Source organism: Calypte anna, chromosome 19, assembly GCF_003957555.1.
Source record: "Calypte anna isolate BGI_N300 chromosome 19, bCalAnn1_v1.p, whole genome shotgun sequence".
NCBI lineage: Eukaryota > Metazoa > Chordata > Aves > Apodiformes > Trochilidae > Calypte > Calypte anna.
Genome location: NC_044264.1, coordinates 5,496,991 through 5,521,482, shown reverse-complemented (window position 1 = coordinate 5,521,482; position 24,492 = coordinate 5,496,991). Strand labels below are relative to the sequence as shown.

Below are 24,492 nucleotides of genomic sequence, written 5' to 3'. Positions count from 1 at the left end.
TATATAATTTTTTTTTTTTGCTTATTTATAGGTGCTGTATTTTATTATCTGATTGTTAGGAAGGGATGAAAGGGGGCAAATATTCTTTAGAGGGATAGACTGCCGGCAGTATTGGGTATAATTTACAAGATGTAGTTGTCATACTGTATATTATTGATTGAAGACTTTTTGACCGTATTGTGTATCATTGAACTTTTGTCTTAGGTCAGCATCTTTTTGATGACACTTTAATGGTGCATTCATTACTTCTTAAGTTTAATTAATATTACTTTTCTGATTTTGGGGGAGGGAGGGATGGGGAGAGGAGTTCCGACTTTAAAGGTATGTTCCCAATATTACACCTCAGTGTGCTTGTATTAATTCATTAGTAGGATTTTTGACTGTAAGATGTGAAACCACATTTCTTGCATGATGTTTTAGAACTTATGTATTTCATTTACAGTCTCTTTAACGTGCAACAGCAGCACTTAGTGCAAGTTTTCACAAATTAAGAATCAGTACACTAAAACCAATCCTTTTCATGATTGAGAAAAGAAGGCTCTAGGAGGCTGAAAGGCAGGGATTTGTTTCCTATTTTGACTGCTAGCTGTTTCAGGATACCTCCTTGGGGAACTGGGGACTTGTGATGCAAAACTAAAATTTAGAAACAGAGAGAGCAGCTGCCCCTTTTCTGTGATGAGCTGAGGAGACAATTTGTCCTAACAGACCCCAGTGTATGGCAGCATGTCCTGGAAGCAGCTACAGCTTCTCACCTGGAGTGCAGGGTAGTCCACAGGAGTGGCCAGCGTGGGGAACAACGTGGGGAAGCAAAGTGTTTCACCTCTCTGTACCTGTACAGTGTCCTGGTTTGACTTACAAAGCACAGCTCCATCCATAAATGCACGTCCTGGTAAAAATACACATACCTTACTACAAGTCATAACGAGAGGTGTCTTCAGCCATGAAGCAAAACTTCTGACTGGAAGACACAGATTTTTTTTCCTTACGTTTTTGTTTTGTTTTGTTTTTCTTGTTGTTTGGTTCAGGTTGGATGTTTTTTAATTAATTTTAGGCAATACACTTGCCAGTCTGTTTCTACTGTCCTTGTCTGCTGGTGTGAGATCCAGGTGCTTGATGCAGTCAAGTGGTTACTCTCTGCTTTCTCGATAGTGAGGGTTTTTTTTTTTCTGTTTGATGATTTTATTTTATTTTTTAATTAATATTCCCCAAACTGTTCTTGTGCCTGTGTCTATATGATTGCATTCCATGATGCTTACTGAGAACTCATGCTGCACTGTATGACAGCAGAACTGTATTCACAGGCTGAACACAAATGCAGCATTTAAGGTCAATCTCTCTTCTTAATAAGCAATACGTAAGTGCCTTGAAACTTATATCTTGTTTGTTTGTTTACTTTTTGTTTTGCTTATCAGGTTTCCACTAGTTCTTTAGGATTCTTCAGCGTCTGCCCAGTTTTTAATGCTGTAATGATTTTTAAAAAGCATATCTGTAGCTTGCCCTAGAGGAACTCTTTCTTTTATAACACTAACTGTTAATTCTAAGCTCCATTATTCCATTCGAATCATGTAATTTTGCTGGGTAAAGACAGCATTCATAAGTCAGAAGTCACTCCATCCTGCCAAGAGATGTCATTGGTATCTATTATAAAATTATCAAATAAAATGCTGTCAGTATTTCCTATATTTTTGGCACTTTATTAATGGCTTAGCTCCTTTTGTTGTTTCATATTTAATGGTCTGCGTTGAATGTGGATTAGCCTGCTGAGATGCTCTTGGGGTGACCCAGGCCATCCTGCCAGGAGTCACTTTGGGTTCCTTAGTGACCACCTTGTTTAAAGGCACAGACAGATGAACACCTTCAGATCCAGCTCCTAGGGTTTCAGTCTCTTCCCAGCTGTTTCTTCCTGATTTTTAGCCAAGGTCACAGCTGCTTTTTTGTTTCAGTGGAAAGTAAAATGGATTAGCTTGAACTACTGCTGAGATTCTCTTGTGGGAGATGAGTTACCTACTGCTTTCTAGACTGGCAGAGACCTTTGCAGTGTAGAGGCTGAACTCCAGCAACACTTAAAGATTTTAGCCATGTTCCTGATCAAGTTCAGCATTTGAAAGTAATGCTCTTTGCTCTTGAGAAAATGTGTATTGGAATACCTTTTTTTTTTTTTACTTTATTAAAAGAAAAGGATAAAAAAATTGGAGAAGAAATGCCAAAGAGTAGCATGGTGGCTTTTTACCCTCTTGGGTCACTGATTTGATAGGTAGGAAAAAGGCATTATTTAGGCAGGTGGGATGTGAGGCTCATCTTGGGGCAGTCACTGATGGATTTTCTTTTCCTTTTTTTAGGTAAAAGCACAGATAGTTTTCAGAAAATCTGTAATGCCAGAGTCTTTTTTTTCCTGAGGTTCCTGAAAAGCTCTTTTTTTTTTTCCTTTTTCCAGTTCCAGACTCTTACTAAGGCAGTGAATGAAGGGCCCAGGCTATCTTAACAAATACCTTTACAATTCAGGTAAAATGGTTAGGTTTTCTCTCTGGATAGTTAAGGAAGGAAAAAAATCTAATACTTTGCTAAAAGCAGGAGAAGAGTTTCCCTTGGCAGAGGAGTCACACAATGCAGTTGTCAATATACTTCCATTTTTGAGGATACAGATTTCAGGCAACAAAGTTGCACATGATTATTGGCAGAAATATATTTGATTACAATTGCTGTTGATGCCCTAAAATCTGACCATTTTATTGATTCATCTCTAAAATGCCTATAAATAGAGCCACTCTTGAAAGGAAACTGTACGAGTACACTGTCCATATCATGAATTAGTGAGACCTTTAGTATCACTCTAATAGGAAAGATCTGTCTTACAGTTAATAAGAAGAAAAATATTATGTGCCTTTCTCACTAGGTGAAAGATCTTTGTGTTATTTTTATGTAACTTTTTCATATGGGAATAGTGTAGAGAAAGGGGGTTCATGAACACAACAGAATTCTATGCAATATGCTCTGATCCAATTACTTAAAAGTTGCTATTTTTCAATCCTTTTCATGGAAGAAATAGCAAGTTACAGAAGTGGATCATTCTGGTGGTAATTCAAACTGCAAAGCTGATAAATTCAAATAAAATGGGATTGAGGGAAATCTGGCAAAATAACATAATGAAATAATGGAAAATGCTGAGCAGTGATTGCAGTCCCCACCAGCACAGCTGTGGTCAGAAGGCTGTAATTTTCCATTTTAAAATTACTAATTTCAAGTATTCTTAAAGCTTACAGGAAAGAAAAATGCTCCTTGCAAAAACAGGGCAGGTTAGAAACAGGAGAGAAAAAAAACCCAAACCGAAACAGATGTGACCATATATAAATTATGACAATGCACAAAAAAAGTCACTGGTTTTGAACACTTCTTTGCACTTAGATCCAAAGCAGTTTCTTTACTCTGCAGTGTTGCAGTAATCTGGACAGTGCCTTTAGCAAGGTTGCAAAGAGCTCAGTAACCTTGGCGATTTGTTCCAAACAGAAAGTGAAGTGGTGACACTCAGATGGAGGGCACTAATTTTCTTTCATTTGTGTCTCTTTCTAACAAGTGAGTTTCTTAAATGATCCCTTCTTTCCCAGTCTCCTTTTCCTTGGATATTCTCTGTCTTAAAGCCTCTGAGTATGGCTGAGCTGGGAGCATTTCTTGAAGACTATCAGGAACTTAGGAGGAGAGGAAGAAAAGTTGGTTCTTAGGTGAGGGCTGGATTTAATGTTCACTAAAACCAAATCAATCCTTTCCCATCAGTGAGTTGCAGTTCTGGCCCTGCTGAGACAAGCTGCTTAGAGCCTCAAATTCCTAAATTTAACTTGCACAGATCAAACAGCTGCAAAGCAGTCCCCTCTTCACCCCTCTGTTGGGTTGCTACTTTCCCCTTGCACTTTGTGTTGCCCCACTGTTTAAACTTCCAACATTTTCTTCCTTTGTGTTGCATATACAATCAACTGATATTTTAAAAAATTAGGGAATTTTAAAAATCTGTACAAACAAAATATTATTATTATTATTATTATTATTTTCCCAGCCATTTCAGTTCTTTCCAGATGGTTTTAAAATGCAAGGAGATTTGCTGGCATGGAAAGTATGAGATCTGAATTTCTTTTCTGGCTTAGCTGCCTTAGTTTGAAAAGTGGCTTAGTTGTCCCCATCTCCTTCACATATGGATTTCAGCTCTGAAATGTAAAAATAGTATTTTTTCTCTCCTCCCCCATCTCTTTTATGGGATATATTGACTATGCTATATATAAAATGTAATTAATAATGAACTTTATAGGAAGAAAAGCCCTTTGTGCTATGCCTAGGGACTGATTTATTCTACATGACCAGGTCATGTACTGTACCTTACCCTGTTAATATGCAAGGATAAAAAAGTTTTATCTTCTGAGGTGAAATCTATCATTTTGGAGAAGGTTGGTGTTAGGCCTCAGCACTTAATTTTTCAAGAAGCCTTAAAAATAGGTATGTGAGTGGTGGTGCCATCTCTCTCCTGAGGGATGATTTCTCTGCCAGCCAGGTGGTACTGTGGCACATTTAATACAAGTTTTAAGTTGTAAGGTCATTTTCCAGCTGGAGTAAGTAATTAATTGATTTTTTTATTAGTGAGCCTCCTCACCTGCATCCTCCAAGAACTGATGGAAGCATCAGCCCTGCTCTTCCCAAAACCTGGGTGCTCTTTCTCAAGCCCATAAAGCCCCTGACTGTCTATGGAGTCTGTGTTTCTATTCTGTGAATGAAAAGAAAAAAAAGAAAAAAAAATTTGATCTGATTCCTGAGCTTTATTTTCATTGCTGTTCACAAACATGGTCCTGGCACTAAAGTGCACTAAAAGGAAATGCCTCCTTTTAAAAAATTAATAAGATTAGTTTATTTTTTCCTTGCCCAGCTATTCTCCCAAGGACAATTGCTGCCATTTTTCAGTCTTGCTTTACTTATGCTGATGTTAGGGGAATTTTCCACAGTACAGTATATTTCTTTGTATTAAAACTGTCAGTTTCATAGCATCATTACAGCTTCTTTGTCTTTTGAAACAGCCAAGTGCAGAGAATGAATTCTGAACCATAACAAAATAGTGCAGGAAGCAGTACAGCAAAAAGTAGGTGCCTGAAGTCCCCGTGATGTTGTGTCTTTGACTTTTGGTTTGAATTTTAGAGATTTTTATACTACATAATAACAGTCTTTGTCCAAAGATCTTGGGGTGAAGGGTTATGCCAGGAATTTCCTGCTGTTGTGGTGACAAACCTGCTCTTTGGTTGGTGACTGTGTAATTCTGTGGTCGTGTTCAGAGCAGGAATAACGGCGTGGAGTTGAGTTCTCCTCTTAACCTCTGTGCTGGTAATTAATATGCAGGTTTAGGAGCTGTTAATTGTGTCATAGGTACATGATTCCAGCAGGGAACAGTGGTCTTAATGGTGCAGCAGGATTGCCACAGCCAAATTCATGAAATCATTTGGGGTGGAGGTGAGTGAGGGCTTAAAACCAGTCGGTATTCTCGTGCATTGAGGATGCTGTTTTCCCCCTTGTCAGATAAATTCCCTGTTGTAAAGAGGGGATTAGCCATCTGAGAGATCAGACTAGTCAAGACACACAGGTTTAGCTAATGAGGAGAGGGAAGATCATGTTCAGAATATATAAAAATAATTCCAAGGGTCTGAGAGATGTGCAAAAGCCAAGTAATTTGAAAGGAAGGGTCAAACCTCATCCTGTGACAGATGGTCTGTAGGATTTGCTTTGTTATGGCCTGCAGGAAGTTAGTATGCTAGGTATTTGCACAGGAAAAATATATCCTGCTTTATCTATGTACAGGTGGGAGGTGAACAGGGAAGATACTTGCAACGTATTTAAAACAATCACAAAAACAGCTGATCAGTAAATTAAGCCAAGTATCAACTGAAAGCACACGGCTCGTTCTTGCTCTTCCTAAGATGGGAATTCAAGTATTCTTAGAAGACAGAATTTCTTCTTAGAGCCAGAAATTCTCTGTTCTGCTGTGCTTCTCAGAAGGCAAGCATCTGTTTTCAAGAGAAGGAATAAAACTTGGCACTTGACTTGCTCTGAAGTACAATCTTATCTCCAAGTTAACTACAAAACATTTTTTACAATCAGTCTTTCAATCAGGCTTCTCTGGCTTTTGTTCACTTACCTTAGACCCTTAGTGATATTTTAGTGTATTATTTATATGTGGGTAAATTATTACTAGCTTTAAAATTGTTTCCAAAGTACCTGGTTTACCTCGGGATGCTAGTACAGGCTCTACAGGGAGTATTTGAGCACCTAGTTCATAAAGGAGGCGTGTGAGGAATAACCAAGCTCACATCTGTCTTGTACTTTTCCTTGATCAGGGCTTCCATTTCCTTCTCACCTCGTCTAGAGAGCTGGAGATCATGGAGCATTTTCTTTCTGTAGGGGAAAGATTTTAGTTTAGCTTGAAGTTATTTTATTTTCACCCATGAGGCATGGCATTAAAATCCTGTGTGTGGTACCACGTCTTTCCCTTTCAAGTTTTTAGGTTTGGTTTGGGGTTTGATTTCTACTTTCCTGCGAATTTTCCTATTTAACAAAACTTTCTGTATTTGGAAAGCTATGTGCCTTATTTCCTAATCTCTTCATGGAGAATAATCTAAAGCACAGTGATCTCAGAGCCACTTTTCATTTGGGTGGGGAGAGAGAGCAAGCCCTGATGGAGGAGCATTTCTGTGGTCCCACCATGAGCTGCCCTTTGGCTGACGAGCACTTCAAACACTGTGCATTGAATCTTGTGTGCAATAGAAATTCTCATTCTGCTTTCCAAGGGTCGTGTCCCAGCTGCCAGACACAGGCAAGAGTCAGCTCTGGTTTTTGGAGAATTCAGGTTCCTGGGGTGGAAAAAAAAAAACCAAAAAAAAAACAGGAAAAAGAAAAAATAGATAAAAAAGAAAAAAGAGAGATGCCTCTGGGTTGGCTCCCATGGTGGGGGCTTTGAGTGAGAACATCCACCATCTCCTGGCAGTATTGATGCTCGTTAGGCTCAGTCTCACCTGGCGTCCTCGTAGGTTTGTCAGCATTCACCAAACACTCCTGGATTTCAGCCACCGTGTCCTTCTGTGCCATCAGTAAAACGTGCTGGCTTCATTCCCATGCCCAGAACCAGGTTATCTCTGGGTGCTGAGGCTCTCTAAAAGTCACTCCAGTGCTTAATTTGGTTTGGTAAAGATCAGGCTTGCACCCACCAGCCCCCTCAGCCCTTACCAGTGCTTGTGTGTTGTTTTTCAAGCTTGCTCTCTCTTACAGCATCAGAAGGTGAAATATATAAAGGTGGTTTGTCATTAGGAAAACAAACTAATATTTCCTATTTATGAGATTAATTTTAACAGTTTCTTTTTTGAGGTTTGTTTTTTTTTTTTGTTTCTTTATTTGACATAAACACAACAGGAGTATCCATATCCCCTGAAGGGCCATTGGAAAAAGTGTGGGCTGGCCTAGCCATGAAGCAGGGTGATGATGACTTCTCATAGTATCCATATCATTGTGCCCCTGTTGTGTTTTCTAGAGCAATCATTTTCTTTTTTTTTTTTCTTTTTTTGGGGGGTTTGTTTTTTTTTCTAAAGTATTTTATCTAAATGCCTAATAAATAATATTATTTAAATAGTTTTAAAATAATTTAGGACTGAGAGTAAGAAGCCTCCGTTGTGAGGGAAGAGATTTAAAATATACAGAGAGAGAGAGAGAGAGAGAAAATACCCTGAGCCTCCTAGAGCCTCTACTGAGAATTTCATGAGGATGCAGAGCCCCTTTGTCAGAGTACATTGTGATTTACTCAAGAGTGTTAATTTAAAATGAGAGACTGGTTTCCTGTGATGTTCATCTTTTGTTGGCTTATGTTTGAATTTCTAAATTCAGAGCTGATTTTCTTCTTCTTCAAAGTTGGTCAAAGAAAAGAAAAAAAAAAAAAAAAAAACAAAGAAAAAAACCAAACCAAACCAAAACCAACCACCTTGTGCGGCAGCAACTTTTCCTGGTGTGAACTCTGGAAAAATACACATTGTCAATTGATCTGTGACACGGAGGAGTGGTTTTAAGTTTTCTTGCAGTGTGGAAACAGGTTTGGACAGGCTTTCCCTGGCTGGGTGACCCTTCCAAAGGGTTTGAGGTGGAAGCCAAACCAAACCCCCTCGTGCTGGAAATTCCCCCTGCACGAGGGACGGTGCGAGGGGCCTCGGGTCAGCACAGAACCATCCTGCTCCCCATCAAACCCAAGAGGGGGGCAAAGGTGGTGGGTGCTGAGCTGATTGCAGGGCACATCACCACTTCTGTGGATTTGGAAGCAGATTTGCACTTTGCCTTTCAAGGGTGTCCCACTAAAAAAAAAAAAAAATCAGGTGTATTTCCCACGCGAGGTTCTTCCCTTCCGGCATCGTCTGAAAGGGAAAAACCAAACCCAAAATAAAACAGAAAAAGCCCCAGGGTAACTATTGGATGATCTCTGTGAAACAAAAAGGTTGTTCCTCTCAGAATACTCTATGCATTTCTGTGTTGGAAAGTATTTGCTACCATTCCTTTATCCAGAAGTGGGCACTGGCTCGCTGGGAGTGCTGCGAGAATGTCAAATGTACCAATTCGGATGTTGATTCCAAAGCAGATGGAGGCTGGCTGGGAGGGTGGGGGGGGAGGGAATTTTTTTATTTTTATTTTTTTTATTGTTTCCCTCATATCCCTTTTCATTTTATTTTTAATTAAAAAAATTAACTCTTTGCATTTGTGCAATAACTACTTGCCATGATAATGGGCAGACCTTTGAAATGCCCCGACTACTAACACAGCACAAGATGAACTCAAACAGAAAGTGGTGTACTTTTTCCTGAGAACTTTTTTTTTTTTTTTTTTTTTAATAATAAGCTCAGTTTCTACCCCAGTGTATTGTGGTGTCTTACATTTTTAGCAGTATTTTATATTTTTTCTGTAACGCACTAAGTCTTAGATGTTTTTAGAGCTTGTTTGTTATATTCACAATCACAGATTTAAAAGAAAAAAAAACACACAAAAAAAAAAACCAACCAAGAAAACCACACACACACACACACACACACACAAAAAAAGATCCTCACAAAGACCCAATTGACCAAAAAAAAAAAAAAAAAAAGTGTCATTTTTTTTTGTACAAGTAGCTTTGAGAAGCCCACGTTGTGTTGCTGTGACTCATCTTTTGTAACATTTTATTTCTTGGTATTTGTTTAAACAGAAAATAAGAGTTTATATGGCTGGCAGTAGCAGGGCAGTGCTCCCTCCGTCAGCATCTGGCATTGTTTCTTCTGTCTTTGTTTGGTTAGCCATATAATGTTTGTTCTCAGCACTGTACAACGGTCCCTATATGATATGGAGAAGCAATATCACTGTATGAAACTCACACGATGTATTATTATTATTATTATTCACTAGCACCCTAGGTGTGATAATTGAAGTAAATATCTTTTATACAAACACAATGATGTCTGGGCTCTCTTTTCTTAAGGTGAGACCTGAGGCCAAGCAGCAAACATTTACATTGGTGCTTCTGATTTGGCCCACTTAGTGTCCAGAGTTTGCTGGGGATTCGTGTTTGTCCTGGAAAATTTCCTTTTTTTTGTGTGTATTGATTTCTGGGGGGAGGTAGGGAAATGGTTTTGATCCTTTTGATATTAAAATGTCAGATATCCAAACTGTTACCTTTTTTTTCAGTGACATTCAAGTGGGATGGTTCCTCCTGCAGTCAGTGGGAGGTGGACACCCAGCTTCATGGGCTGAAAAGATGTATTTTAGGTCTGATGGGGAATTCTGAGCATTGTAACAACAGATTAGCTAATTCTAAAGAATTAAAGGCAATGTTTGAGGTCAGAAATGCTTTACATTAAAAAATGTAAAAGGGTTTTCCCAGATATTTCTTCAAGGTTTTATTTTTACAGCTAATTTATATAAATTCCTCTTCTAGTGCCTTATGAGATGTTGTTCCTATAAACATGCAGAGGATTTAACAGAGCCCAGAACTTGAAGTTTGGTGAGGAAGAGCTGTTATAACCCATCAGTGGGATTATATTTTTGAAGTAGTAGAACTAAAGCTCTAGCTTGAATACTTTGGGGTTTAGGTAGAGCAAATGTGTGTGTGTGTGTGTTTGCCTGTGTGCTGCTGTTTTACCTGCTGTGCTCATGTCTGGTTCTTTTAAATTATGGACTGAAGGTTAATTTGGGGGACCTACATTTCTCTCCATCATCTGCAATAAGTGGTTGTGCATCTTTTTCCTAGCAGGCTGTAAGCTCATCTCTGCTTTGCCTCTTTGTAGCCTGAGTTTCCTATTGCCCAGAGTGTGTTCAGTGTGGCACAAGGAGGTTTGGAGGGCCAATTTTGGAAATCTGGTGTCATTTTGTCCCAGAAAAATCTGGCTTGGAGACCTGGGAGCTGGGCTGGGCTTTCCCTTGTGCAGCAAAGCCCTTCACCCAAGTCAGTGTTTGTGTCTGATGTGTATCTTGGCCAACTTTAGCTTTGATTAGACCTGCAGGAGGGGGTGGGAGACTCTTCAAAATGTATCAAAAATGCTATTTAATGCCTTCATTTCTTTATAAATGTGTTTGCCAATTATATTTGTGCCAGGATATTCCATGTGATACCAGGTTTAACATTTTTTTCCCCTCCTACTATTTAATGATTGGTTAAGCTGTTGATTGCTGTAAATGGTGTTAGCTTGTAAAATTTGACCCTCCTCAGTTTAAGCTTGCTGCTCAATATCTACACTTCTGCTGTGACTCAAGTTGGTTAATCTGTGTGTTTATAACCTGCACTTCTCTTTAGGTGTGGTGGTATTGGCACCCAGCTCCTAAAATCAGATCCTATGCATCCATGGGCAGATGCATAAAATGCATTATCCTTGTGAAAGCACAGGGCTGGCAGAGAAGAAGCTGGAGAGGGTTCTCACAAGTTTACATCCAGGATAAACCCAGCCTGTTCTCTCAAGCCTGAATCTCCAAAAGTTTGGTTTGGGGAAGTTAGGATGGCAACCAAAACCACAAAGGTGTATTTCAGAAGTCAGGAACAGATACTTGTGCTCTTCCATGAAGATAGTTGGATTTTTTGTGATAGATTCATTAGGAACCTCTCAAAAGGGCACAGAAATTCTCTTTTTCAGAAGGAGAAGTGTGTGCTCACTGTCCCCATAGGCTCATACTGGTCAGTACTGGGCCATGCCAGTCTCACCACTGTTCTGCTGGTAAATAGCTGCTTCTGGAGTTAAGATGCTGTAGCAAGGATGAATTTTACATAGGAAATACTACAAGCACTTGCTGAGGTATTGAGAGAAATCTTTGTTTGCCCTACCCTTGGGTGCAGGAATAGCTTAGCACCCAGTGAGCACCCCAGTGCCATGGATCCTGGCCATGGGGCTGCTCCTGCCCTGCACTCAGCTGGAGATGCTTTGTTTTCCAGAGGGAAGGGAAGTATTTTTTCAGGTGGCATCTTCTTCCCACCAGGTCAGGACACACTGTGAGCAGCTGCCCTTGTGCTTTTGGCCCCCACTTCTTCCCATTTCAGACTGCTATCATTTTCTCCTAAGGATTTCTGTTTTAATGGAAGTGGTTGAAGAAATCGTGTGCTTGCCAACAGAGGGCTTCAGCAAACATGATTTGATTACAGCAGAGCATTTTATTTTCTTTTTGCTCCCAGCTATGGGAAACTGATAAGAAAATTCAAACTGTTTTCTTGAACTCTTCCTAGTTACCCATGTAATTATCTTAGTACCCTTGGAAATAATCTGTTCTCCTATGAAATCTCTCTCCTTACAGGGAGAATTTATTAAGCAGCACTTTGTTTCTTTGCTGGGGGCTGTTTATTTTGGAGTGGCTGGGCTAGGAGGAAGGAGAAGGAGAAAATGTTCCAACCTTCTCTTCCCAGCAGGCCCTCCAAATCTATCAAGAAAGAGGGGGGGAAGGAGGAGGAGGGAGAAGAAATCTTTCCTGCATCTTCCTGGCTGGCAGAGAAACCCAGGGAGCTGAGTAGTGAGGGTTGGCTGTAGGGTGGGCACTCAGCTCCATGGGGTTTCCTAGCTCAGTTTGGGCTTTCTCAAGGTCACTTCCAGTGGGTACTGATGAAATGAGCTCCAGGGAACCCATAGAAGGATGCTCCTCATGCAGGGGACTGAGCACAGCTCCAGTGAGAGGCCTTTTCCCTCTGCTCCCAACCCTTTGTCACTGGAGCAGATGAAGTCTCCAATTTTGCCCTCTGGTTGCTGGATGTGATTTGCTTTCTACTGTCCCCCCCCAAAAAAGTGAAAATGAGAAAGGGTGGTTTTGCTGCCATCACTGATGCTGCCCCTGCCATTAGGACATCTTCTGCATACATCCCTGAAGGAGGTCACTGGAGGTCCCTGATGTCTTCTACAGCCTCATCATTTCAGTCCTGGAGCTTTTCCAGGGCTGGTAGCTGTGGCTAGAGACTAAATAGATTGTGCTAGAAGTTGCAGGTGGCATTAAAGATGTCATTCCTTCCATCTCATCATCTGCTTCCTTTTCTTACCCTTTATGGAAAGCTTGCAGAAGGTCTGGTCAGACAAAAATCTTGTGCCAGCTACACAGGTGATAAACAAGGACAACCTGGTTGCTATCCCTAAGCAGTTGGAGGCTGAGATGATTCCCAGATCATCCGAGCATTTTGGCTACTCAAGAGCTCTTGGAACTGAGTAACCTTTCCTCCCTCTCCGGAGATTTCCCTTCTTTAAAATGTCTGAAAAGCCCTGTGTGACTCCTGTTGTGTTGATGGGATCTCTGGAGCACAGGATTTCCAGCATTTTTATTCAGTCTGGGGAGATTTCTGAAAAAAATATTCACCCTTTGGGTGATGGTGATGTTTCTTCATTGCTTTATGGCAGGGGAAGTGGAGCTCAGGAGGTGGCTCAGTTGGGCTTTTTGCTCTACAATCTGCTCTTCAGCCTTTACCTCTGACCAGATTCACCCCAAACAGGACTTGGCTAGGTTCGAGAGGATCTGATGCCTTGTAGAAAAGAAATGTGAAATCATTCCCTCCTGCCTTGTCCTGTTTCTCAGCCTACTGACAGCTCAGTGGCCCAAAGGAAAAGGGTTTTGCATCAGGACAGATGGAATGACTCCTGTGGAGCTCTGGGCCATGCAGAAATGAAAAGGTCAAGATAGAAGCAGAACCATTGAGATGTACAACACTGAAAGGCCTTGGACAGCCTTCCTGTTGTGAGAGAGATTTCAGCTCAGATCTTCCTTCTTTGGCATCTTCATAGACCAAAAAGAGGACAGAGAAAATCACCTGGTTCATCCAGGACTCAAATCTGCAGTTTATGGAGTGTCCCACTCATCCCTTCAGCTACAAAGCAGTCATCATCTCCCTTTGATTCTCCTGGAAAGGGAGCAGGACTTTGGGCAATAACAGAACTGTCTCTTCCAGACTTCCTTAAAAAAATAAATGCCAAGTATTTCAAGAGCCTAAAATTGTGCCTTAGTTTATGTATAAACCTGGGAGCTCTGGCAGCAGGTAGAACTGGAGGTAAGGCTTTGTTGGCTTGAAAAGGCTCCTGGGAGGGAGATGCCAAAAAATCTCAGCACTTATTCCTGCATGGGGAAGAAACCATTTCGACTTCTAAGTAACTCAGTCACCAACCAGAGTGGTCCAGCATGGAGAAAGGTGAAGGAGCTGGAAAAATTGCAGGCCCCATGGCAAACCCAGGTTCTTTCCTCTTCCTTTGGCTCCTGCCCCTCATCCTGGCACAGTCACCAGTGTTTGTGTTGAGAGAGTCTCCAGCTTCATGCCCAGCTTCATGAGTTGGTTTCTCAGCCTTCATGTCAAGATACTCCAAGATGTAGTTATCTTACCATCATCTTCCTTCCAGTCAATAGAACAGTCTGAAAACCTTTGAAGTAGAGGGATTCACTGCACTTCACTTGACTTCTGAGAGAATAGATTTTCAAAGCAAGCCCCTAGCATGCCACATCACTTCTCTGCTTGTTTTCTTTTTTTTTTTTTACAGTTATGTAAATCCACAGAGGCCAGACAGTAATGGAGAGAGATTAAAAAGTTACCACCAGGCAAATCAGGGTGTGAACTTGCAGAGCATCAGTTAATTTGCAGCGTGTGCTCCTACCCTGGGGATCCCTTCAGCAATTCCTTTTACCTCTCACTTCCTTCAGGCTCAGAGGATGCTCATGAGCAGCTACTCCAGCCTGCTGGATGTGTAGCAAGTTACAGCCCATCTCACCCCAAGGTGATTGCTTCATCTGTCTGTGTCCTCAGTAATCAAGCCACCATCTTATGGAAAGATTGCCTCTCGTTTATTTATGTCTGGCCTTATAACTTCAAACTAAGTTGCTTGTGTGTCTTAATTTTCTCCATCTGTGAAAACAGATGCTGTTTATTTTGGATGATTTGCCAAGAGAGTCCAATTGCTGGGGCTTGTTCTTGGAGGCAGAGTTGCTGTTGCTCTGTGGGTCTCGTGGATGCTCCACATCAGCCCCAACAGCTGCTGAGCCTGGTGCTCCCTACAACCCTGTCCATGAAAAGGCTTTTTTTTCCTCAGTATTATAATAGACTCATAAGATTTTCAGGGTTGGAAGGGGTCTTTAAGATCATCCAGTTCCACCCCCCCCTGCCATGGGCAGGGACACCTCCCACAGATCAGGTTGCTCAGAGCCCTCTCCAGCCTGGCCTTAAAAACTGCCAGGGTTGGGGCTTCCACCACCTCTCTGGGCAACCTGTGCCAGGGTCTCACCACCCTCATGGGGAAGAACTTCTTCCTAACTTCCAATCTAAATCTTGAATCCATTCCCCCATGTCCTATCACTCCCTGACATCCTCAAAAGTCCCTCCCCAGCTTTCTTGTAGCCCCTTCAGACACTGGAAGGCCACACTAAGGTCTGCTCAGAGCCTTCTCCTCTCTAGACTGAACAACCCCAACTCTCTCAGTCTGTCTCCATAGGAGAGGTGCTCCAGCCCTCTGAGCATCCCCATGGCCCTTCCCTGGACACACTCCATGGCTTTCTTGTAATAGGGGCCCTTGTAGTATTCCCCAGAAGTTTGTTGATGTGCAGCTTTGGAGGAGCACAAGACTGATGAAGCTGTCCATGAAAATGTGAGGTTAACCCTTAGCTTAGGACTGGTTTCTCTCTTCATGAGCCACCTCTGTGTCTCACCTCACAGCCTCTCCTCACATTTTTCCAGGAACAGACATCTCTTGACTGTGTCATCCTTGGGTTGGAGGTACATTTAGACTTCCCAGGACAGAAATCTTTGCAGCATCCTCTCTTGAGTTCTTTCTCATCACTCGGTGAGTTTGGGGCAGGATGTGATGCTTTTCAAGAGCCAATATTCTTCCTCCTGACAGACAATCATTCTTTTAAGGTGCTAGCCCAAGTTCCACCTTTAGCAGCCCAAGTTCAGGCTGCCCTGGGGACCTGCTTATCACCTGATTGTTGTGGTTGGTTTCTGCCAAGCCCCTGGGAACCTGGCCACAGAAACTTCTTTTAATGACCACGGTGCTATTGGCTGGGCCAGGTGAAAGCTTCAGGGGTTTAGAGTCAGTGTCACAGGGAATTTAAATGAAGAAAACTCTGATCAAGGAATGTTCACCCAGCCAGCTGCTCTCTAGGAACTTCCCATGAGATCCATGCCAAACTCCTGGTCCAGCTCCCATCTCCCCTGCTACCTTCCCAAGAACTCCCAGGAAAGCAGATACCTGGGTATCAGCTGCTTATTTTCTGTGTATCTGTGGAGCTGACAAGGAAAAAAAAAAACCAGACTTGTGCCAAGCATTTTATTGCTATTTCCACAGGGCAATGGCAATGTCAGGCCTGGTTTCTCCATTGCCCCAAAAGTCAGGGGCAAAGGAGACTGAGGCTAAAGACACATGGTTCAAAATCCCAGTCTCACCAGGGCTTCACCTTCTTTGTCCCATTACCTTCTGCAGTACCTCTCTGTCTTCTGCAGCCTTTGAGCTCTGTGCACATCTGAGGGGTCAGAGTGAGGGCTTTTCCAGCACAGCAGCTTAGGGAAGACAAAAGCAGATTTTTCTTTTGCTCCATTTCAATGCTAGAACTGACCTCTCATCCTGGGAGAGCCTTCCACCCGCTGCTGGAGGTGAAGGGTTGCTGGCAGAGAAGTGATGAGCTTGTGGGTGGCCACTGGCCCTTGGAAAAAGGAAAGTTAAGGTTAAAAGAATAAGAAAAAATAAAAAAGAAAGCAAACCATGAAAACAACAAAAAAGAAACAACTGTAAGAAGGGATACTGAAGGGAGATGGAGATGAGCACAAAGTTTCATGAATTTTAGCTGCTTTCAGCATCCAGCCTTTTCTCTTTTCATGGATGGTCTGTAGAAGACTGGCCAGTGCCAAAGCAGTGGAACCCAAGGGAAGGAAGGATGTGGCTTTCTTTAAAACTGGGGGATGTGAGGTTTTTTGTGACCCTTTTTTTTTTCCTCCTAAGCAAAATTCAGTCCATTTTTAAGAAAATAAAAAAACCAAAAGGCTCATTTAAAAGAGAAACTTGGGAGCTGGGCTCCTCAGGTCTCCTTCAGCAAGATGCCAAAGCTCAGTTCTGCTCAGGTTTGGGTTTTTGGGGGGCAGGGGAAGAGGCAGGGAGCATGTCCTGCCCTAACCAGCCCTGGGCTCTGCTCCTGGGATGCTGCAGCCTGGGCACAGCACCAGACCCTTTGCACAACCCTCAGTGCTGCCTTCTGCAGGATGGGGCCCCCCAGCCAGTGTTTGGCTAGTAATAGCTTCCCAATTGCCTTTTAATGTCATTTAAAGAGTCAGCCAATTAAATAATTAACCGTAGGGAAGAGGTTTTCTTCTTTCCCAGTCTTGCTCATGCAGATATTTTATTTTGCATCAGGTCAGCCAGGGCTGGGGGAGCAATTCCCCATTTCTGGAGGAACACTGACCCCCAGTGGGGCTGCATCTCTGTGCCAGCTGCTCCTGGCTCCCTCCCCACCTTTCAGCTGGGGCCTGGAAAAATGCAAATAGTTGGGGGGGTGATGGCTGGAAAGAAATCCTTGCCTTGTGTCTGAGGTGTGTGTCACCTCCCTTTCTTCTCAGGCAGGCTTGGTCCCTTAGTAATCACACAGGGATGAGGTTTCCAACAGGAAATTGGGACTAGGGGATTGGAATTAATGATCTTTAAGGTCCTTTCCCACCCAAACCACTCTGTGATGATGCTGGGGATGATCTTGAGCCCCAGCCAAGCTTCCCAGGCAAGGACCCCACTCTACAGCCAGCTCTGGGGTGCATGGGGCAGCTCCCATCCCAGCAGGACTGTGTGAGCTGCCATTGAGCACCTTGCACCCCTTGTCTGGAGATTTTGGATAAGACAGGAGGCTCTGCAGGGCTCCCCAGGCAGCCTGGGTGTCTCTTGCTCCCTGACTGGTGATAAATGAAGTTTTTGTTATTTTCTTGGGGGTGGTTGGGGTTTTTTTTCTTTTTTTTTTTTTTTTTTTCACCTCCAGCTGTCTGGAATTCAGGGGAATAATTACACCAGGAATTGTCAGGGAGGGACTGGAACAGCTGGGATCTGAGCTTTCACCCACCTGGAAGTGCAGGCAGAGAGGGGTGGACCCCAGGTCCCCACAGCTGAGCCTTGAGCTGAGCACTTTGGTTTTTGGTTTTTTTACCAGCCAGGCAGAGGCTCAGCTGCTGCTGGCAGTGAGGGAAAAAGGTGAAACAAGGAGATTTCTGCTCAGGGACACAGCCCCCTGCTTGCTGGCTCTCTGTGTTTGGGGAGGGGTTTGCAAAGGGAGCAGGGGGCTGATCCTTTGGCTGCCTGCTGGCCCCAACCCCTCTCTCCTCTGCTCCACATCTGGGTTGGGATTACCCAAAGGGAACACGAGGGGTTTGTTCTGTTCCAGACAGCACCTGCTGTGGTTTAGGGCAGAGGTTTTTACTCCAAGGGGGGAACTGGAAATAGGGCTTGTTTGTTGAAAATTGGCTGAGTGGTGATGCTGGGGGTTGTGCAGCCTCACCCTGAGAGGTGTCCCCCACCCTTCTTCAATTCTCTGTGGCAGCCATCTGCCCAGTGTGTTCCTGTCCCATTACTGTCCCATTACTGGGGATGTGTCACCTGGAGCCCACCCCCATCACACTAAGTGCAGACCAGACCCACTGGTGGGCTCACATCCCACTCTGCCCAGCCAAGATGCTGCCAGGTAGCCCTGGGCCACCAAAACCACCTTCTTGATGCATGTGAAGCAGCTGGGGCAAGCAACTGCCCCCTCACCTTGCCTCCCTCCTGGCCTGGGACATGGCACTGGGGCTGCTTGGGGACAGCAGCACCAAGGGGGGCTGGACCCTTGGTCCCCTTTGCCTGGAGCAGAGCAGGGATTCCTGGCATGGTCCCTCCTGCAGCCCCCAGAGACAGGGAGGGCAGGAGTTGGTTTCAGTGCTGCAGGTTGGGGCTTCTCTGTGTCTCCTTGGCAAAATTTGGGGTTTGGTGTGGTTTTTTTCCCCACCACCCCCCCGGGTGATGGCCCTGGCTCTGTTTTGCAGTGCGCTGTGCAGAGCTGCAGATCCAGGTGACAGAGGCCGTGTCCACCCTGGCTGGGCAGAAGGAACTCGTTGCCAAGCTGGAGCAGGACCTCAGCACCATCCAGGCCATGTCCACACTGCACCGCCCCGATGCAGAGGTAACCCTGAGCCAAGGGACCACTCAAAATGTCCCCAGGGACTGCCCATCCCTGATGGAGGGGACAACAGCAGCCATGGGGGTTGCTTTATTACCTCCTTTTTATGTCTTTATTTACTTTATTATTTATATGTTATTATTTATTATATTTTTATAGTTTATTATATTTTATCTATTTATTTTTATTTAATTTTTTTTATTTATTTCATTCTTTTTAACCCTTCTTCTTCTTTCTTTATGACCACTCAACCAGCAGAGGGTTGCACCCTGCCCATGTGATGTGACCATGGATGGGGTGGGAATGGTGGTGGTGGTGGCATCCAGGGACCATCCAGCCCTTCCCAGGGAAAGGATGGGATTTGAGGGTTGACCACCAGCCTCTCCGTGTTGTCTCAGGATTAAGCCCTGTTGGGCAGCCCAGGAGGCTTTGGGTGCTGGGGTGGAAGCAGCACCCAGGAGGGGTTTGCTTTGATCGGATGTCTTTGGGGGGGGTGGGAAAGATTTAATCCCTTTCTTCTTGTGCTGGCCAGGGTGCAGCCATCCCCAGCCTGGAGAAGATCCCTGAGCCCATCAAGGAGGCCACAGCTCTGTTTTATGGTGAGAGATGGGGCAGTGGGCAGGTGCCAGGCTGAGCTCTGTGCTGAGCTGCTGAACCCAGGCTGGACCAAACCCCCTGTGCTTTAATTCCTGCTTTTTCCACACCAAAACCCCTCCAGAGCCAGAGACCTGAATATTTCCTTCACAATGGCTCCTGTGCTGAGGTCTGCAGGAGAGGATGAATCAAGCAAATATCAACACGTGGCTCCTCTGAAAGAAAACTCAATTTCTTTTTTTTCTTTTTTTTCTTTTTTTTTTTTTAATTTTGGTTGGGGGTGTTGTTGTTGCTGTTATGAAAGGTTTTGAAAACACACAATATCACAGCAACAGCCCCACCAAGGCAAACAGCCTGCAGCCACCCATCCTGCTCCTCTGTGCTGCTGGTTGGGTCACAGCCTCAGGGACAGGTTTCTCCTTGGCCACGGATGCTTCCCGGGGCTGGGAAGGCAGAGCAGGGGGGGATGGCACCAGCAGAGCCCCATCGTGATGGGCACCCCAAAATGGGGCTGCTGGGCATGGCAGTGGCAGGGGTGAGCAACCTCTGCTTTGCTGGGGTGGCTGAAAGAGGAGAAAGAACAAAATGGGGGTGGCTGTTTTGTAAGGAGGGGATGGGGAAAGGAGAGTCCCTGGGGTGGAGGGGCTGGGTTGTGCCACTGGCTCTTTTCTTAGGGCTACTTTGGGAAGCACCAAATGTTGGCTCTAAATAACGTGGTTTGGTGTCCCTGGGGAGTGAACCTGGCCATTCCCAGCGTAAAACTCAAAAAAAAAAAACCCAAAACCAACCAAACAATAAACTAGAATAGTCCATGGAACAGCTCAGTTGTCTCCCCAGGTGCCCACAAGGTCCCCCAGGGAGAACCCTGAGCAAACCCTGCTTGCCCCAGGGGGGATGGTGGGGGGATGGTGGGCATCTGCCAGATTGTGTCTCATGCCAAACCTTGTCTGCAGGTCACCCCCCATCCCCTGGCACTTCCTTCCCCGAGGGACAGGTGGATTCCCTCCTCTCCATCATCTCCAGCCAGAGGGAACGCTTCCGAGCCAGGAACCAGGAGCTGGAGGGGGTATGTTGGGTGGGCAGGAGGGGCTGCAAGATCTGCAGGCTGGAGGTGGCTTCTCTGATGACCTCTGGGGAGTTTTTTGTCAGCACAAGGCAGGCAGCACCAGGGCAAGCAAAGAAAACCACACTCTGCTCTTTGCAGGACCAAAGCCTTGCTTGGTCCATCAGTGTCCCTGTCACCTGGCAGGTGTGCTTGGCCATCTGGCATGGTGTTGGGGATGCTGTAGGAAAAAAACACACAGGGAATGTGTTTTGGGGTAAAAACCCAACAAGTTGAAGTGCAGGTTGGCTTTACTCCTCCTGTAGAGGTCTCAGCCCAAAGCCACCTTGGCTAGGAGAGTTTTAACTGGGGAGCAATTTTAATTCAAAGCTGGAGGAGGTGTGGGGGGAAGGATCTGAATTATTGAGTGGGGACAGAGCCCTGGTTTGGCTGCACCAAATCACCAAATCACCTCCCCTTCTACCTCCCACCCCTTGCTTCCCCCCACTCCCTCCCCATGCAGGAGAACCGCATGATGCAGCACACGGTGCATGCACTGCAGAGTGAGCTGGACAGCCTGAGAGCTGACAACATCAAACTCTATGAGAAGATCAAATTCCTGCAGAGCTACCCTGGCCGGGTGAGTGGATGGGTGGCTCTCCATCCTGGGGTCACAAGGGGGGGGACAAACCCCAGGCATTGGCTGTCACCCTCCTCCCCCCGTGTCCCAGAGCATCGGGGAAATTGCAGGTTACCCACATGCATCTTGCCTGGGGAATGGGAGATGTTTGGGGTGAAGAAGGGTACAGAGCTGTGCCTAGAGGAGCAGGGACCCAGCCCCTCTGCTGGGAAGGATGTTTCTAACTGTGCCAAAGCATGTCTGACATCTTTGATGTGGGAATCTCAAAAGAGCTGCTAGAAACCTCTCCAGCAGTCAAGTCCTGGATGCTACCTGACCAGGTAGGAAGCAGTTAAACTGAGACCTCCTGCAATAAATCCCTGCAGTGAGAGGCTGAGAAAATTCATCCTGTCAAACCTATAGGTTTGTTCTTCACTGCCTGGAATTTCGTGTTGCCAGCAGAGAGAGCTGCTCAGCTTCTTGCTGTCCTGGGCAGCCAAAGCCTTTTCTCAAAAGAACAGAACCCAGCCCTAAAGCATCCCAGTAATACCAGCAGGAGGCTAGGGAGTAGGGGGCAACCTGTTCTGCTTCTGCCCTGTTCCTTGGGGGGTTTCATCCCTTGAAATCCCTCATCCATGGGGTTAGGCTGCTGGACCTGAGGACTTTTCAAAGGCAACCACATCCCCAGTCAGAGCTGGGCTCCCATGACCTCAGGCTTTCCTTACAGCTGCAAAAGTGACAATAAGCAGGGTGGGACATGGGTTCAAACTCTCTCCTCACTGTGCCTGTGCCTGCCTGCCCACCCTCCCCTGAGCCTGCTGCTTGGACTCAGTCCATCCCATTGATGGATATTTAACTGGAGATGGGGAAACTCCTACCAGCCTTGAAGGACCTTATTTGGGTCCTTTATTTATGTCCCAGTGATGACACTGGGGCAGCCCCCCCCCTGCCCTCCCTCATGACATTTCTGCCCATTTGTCCCTCTAAAGATCATCCCCACATTTATCTGCTGCCACCAGGCACCCCCTGCATGCCATGGGCATGATCTAGAAGAGCAAAAACCTTGGAGGCAGCAGCACGGGGTTGGGATTGGGGGGTGGAGGGTGGGAGGGGAATTGCGTAATTGGCCTCCAAATCAGGCATGTGACAGGTTAAAAATAATCAGCAAAGATCCTTCAATAAGGCCAGGCTGGAGGGAATTCATCACCCCTAAATTGGGAGCTGGGTTCCTGGCTGGCTCCTGCCTGCTGGAGGCCCCGTGGGTTGTGGTGGGGCGTCCAGGGGGTTTGCTGAAGGGTTCTTTGGGTGCTTGGTGGGATTTGCTCCTGGGAAAACCCAAGCACCAGGCAGCCTGGACAACCAGCAGGATGTAGGAATGGGGTTAGGAAGACTTGGATGGATGTTGGTGTCACTTGCAGAGCTGCAGAAGGCACAGTGCTGGTCTCCTGGGTGTCAGGCCATGGGGCTGGGAGCTGAGCCTCACACCAGATCATGCCTGGTGCCATTTCCAGGCTGGGTTTGGGTAGGAATGATGTGGAGTCTGCAGTTCTTGCACCCTGCAGAGGTAGCCCTGAGGAAAAGGGGAGCAGGGATGTGCAGCACCAGCATCCTCAGGACTCACAGGCACAGCATGAGAGGAACCTCTTGTCCTGGGAGGAGTTTAAAACCCAGGACCTGAATCTTACACTTCTGTCAAGGAGTTTCCTTCGTTTTCCTTGCCCTTTGCCCAGCTAATAGCACCTCTATGTTTGAACAATTGTTTCCCCCTCTTAAGCTGCTGTCTCCCTCTTTGCCAGGCCTAGCAGCAAAAGATGCTCCATCCCTGGAAGTGTCCCAGGCCAGGTTGGATGGGGCGTGGAATGAGCTGGTCTAGTGGGAAGTGGCCTTGCCCATGGCAGGAGGGTTGGGACTGGATGATCTTTAAGGTCTTTTCCAACCCAAACCAGTCTGCCCTGCTGGGAATTCAGGATTTGCCCTAGCCTGTCTGTTTCTAGGTGACTTATTCCATGGAAAGGGCAAAAAAACAGTGGAATCTCTATGGAAGAAGAAAGGACTTGATGAAACAGCCTCTATTAAATGCTTCTCCTTTTTGAAGGGGTCAGACAGTGTCAGCCAATGTGGCTCAGCTCTCAGCTTGTGCTGCTCCATCCTTTTTTGGGGGGGTGTCTTTTCTTTCAGATGAGCATCTCCAGGGGGGTTCTCTGGCCCTGTGCTGGGTGTCCTTACACCCTTTACACCCGGGGGGTCAGGGGAAGACACAGCTCCTCCATCACCCATTCTCTCTGTCCCCTCCTGTGCTCCCGCAGGGTGGCAGCAGGGACGACACGGAGCAGCGCTACTCCTCCCAGTACGAGGAGCGCTTGGACCCTTTCTCCTCCTTCAGCAGGAAGGTATGGAAAATGGAAACCCCCCCCGGCATCCTCCCTCCCCTTCAGCCCTTCCTTCAGCCACGGGATCCTCGTCTCCCAAGGGCTCTGTCCAGTGTCAGGAGAGCAGAAGCTCCCTGCGTGGGGTTTGGTCCCTTCTTGTGGCCCAGGGGTGGTGAAGGGAATGGAAGCCCTCAGGGAAATGATTTTGTCACCTAAAGAAAATCCAGGGGCAGCACTCCAGAAGTATAAACCACACTCCAATGCCACTCACTTCAGTGAAAAATTAAAAAAAAAAAAAAAAGCCACTGTACAGGCTGTGGGAGGGGGGGGATGGGGGCATCTCCCTCATTTGCAAACCCTAAATCAGCCCTTGGAGCCTCAAATTCAGCTTTTTGTACCATTTACTGGCAGGAACGACAGAGGAAGTACCTGAGCCTGAGCCCCTGGGATAAAGCCACCCTGGGGATGGTGAGTGAGTGGGCTTGGTCCTGGGTGGGGGGCAGATCCCATCCCTGCTGCCCCAGGCAGGGAGCAGACCATGCTGGGGACACATTGGGGTCCCAAGGACCCTGTGAGCCCACAGAGTTGGAGTTCAAGGAGTCCTGCTCTGGGGACCCAGCCTGGCATCCTCAGGCATCCTGGCATCACACAGGGGTTTCTTATCATATTATCCACCAAACTTCTCTCCATATTCTGCCCCGTCCTGCTCTGGTTTTTTCCTTAAAAAAAAAATTAACCAACAAAGCATTGGGTAAAATATCAGGGAGCTGCTGGTGTCCTTAGCAGCAGAGGGTCCTCTCCTGAGCTGTGTGGCAGGAGGGCTGCTGCTGATACATCTTAGGGGTGAATGCTGCTTGCTGAGCTAAAAATGGGGTTATTGGGAACATATTTGAATCTGTGACATTGAATCTGGTTGAGTTAACCCCTGGCTAACCAGCACAGCAGAGGTTAACGTGGGAGGGCTTGGTCTCCAACAGCCAGAGAATACAGAAATATCTTGTAATAAAGGCAAAGTTGTCATTTGCATAAAACCCAAGGAAATGCCAACATGAATATGGATCGGGTGGTGTGCCAGCACCATGGAGAATTAATGAAAAGCATTTACAAAAAAAACCCAAAAACCTGACTTAGGGGAGTTATTCCTTGGGAATATTTAAGAACATAATCTTGTTTGTTCCAGCAGCCTCCATGGCTGTGAATAGCAAAGAAGATTTCAGCCCAGG

General features: G+C 45.5%; 1 protein-coding gene across 1 annotated transcript in view; it reads left to right on the top strand.

Moving 5' to 3' along the window:
• CUX1 (cut like homeobox 1) overlaps positions 1-24,492 on the top strand; it is a 264,508-nt gene that overhangs the window by 234,346 nt on the left and 5,670 nt on the right. Inside the window, exons 15-20 of the mRNA XM_030462583.1 lie at positions 18,512-18,648; positions 19,178-19,244; positions 20,193-20,305; positions 20,805-20,921; positions 23,207-23,290; positions 23,681-23,737. Coding sequence (XP_030318443.1) covers positions 18,512-18,648; positions 19,178-19,244; positions 20,193-20,305; positions 20,805-20,921; positions 23,207-23,290; positions 23,681-23,737 — 575 coding nt within the window. The remainder of the gene's footprint in view (positions 1-18,511; positions 18,649-19,177; positions 19,245-20,192; positions 20,306-20,804; positions 20,922-23,206; positions 23,291-23,680; positions 23,738-24,492) is intronic.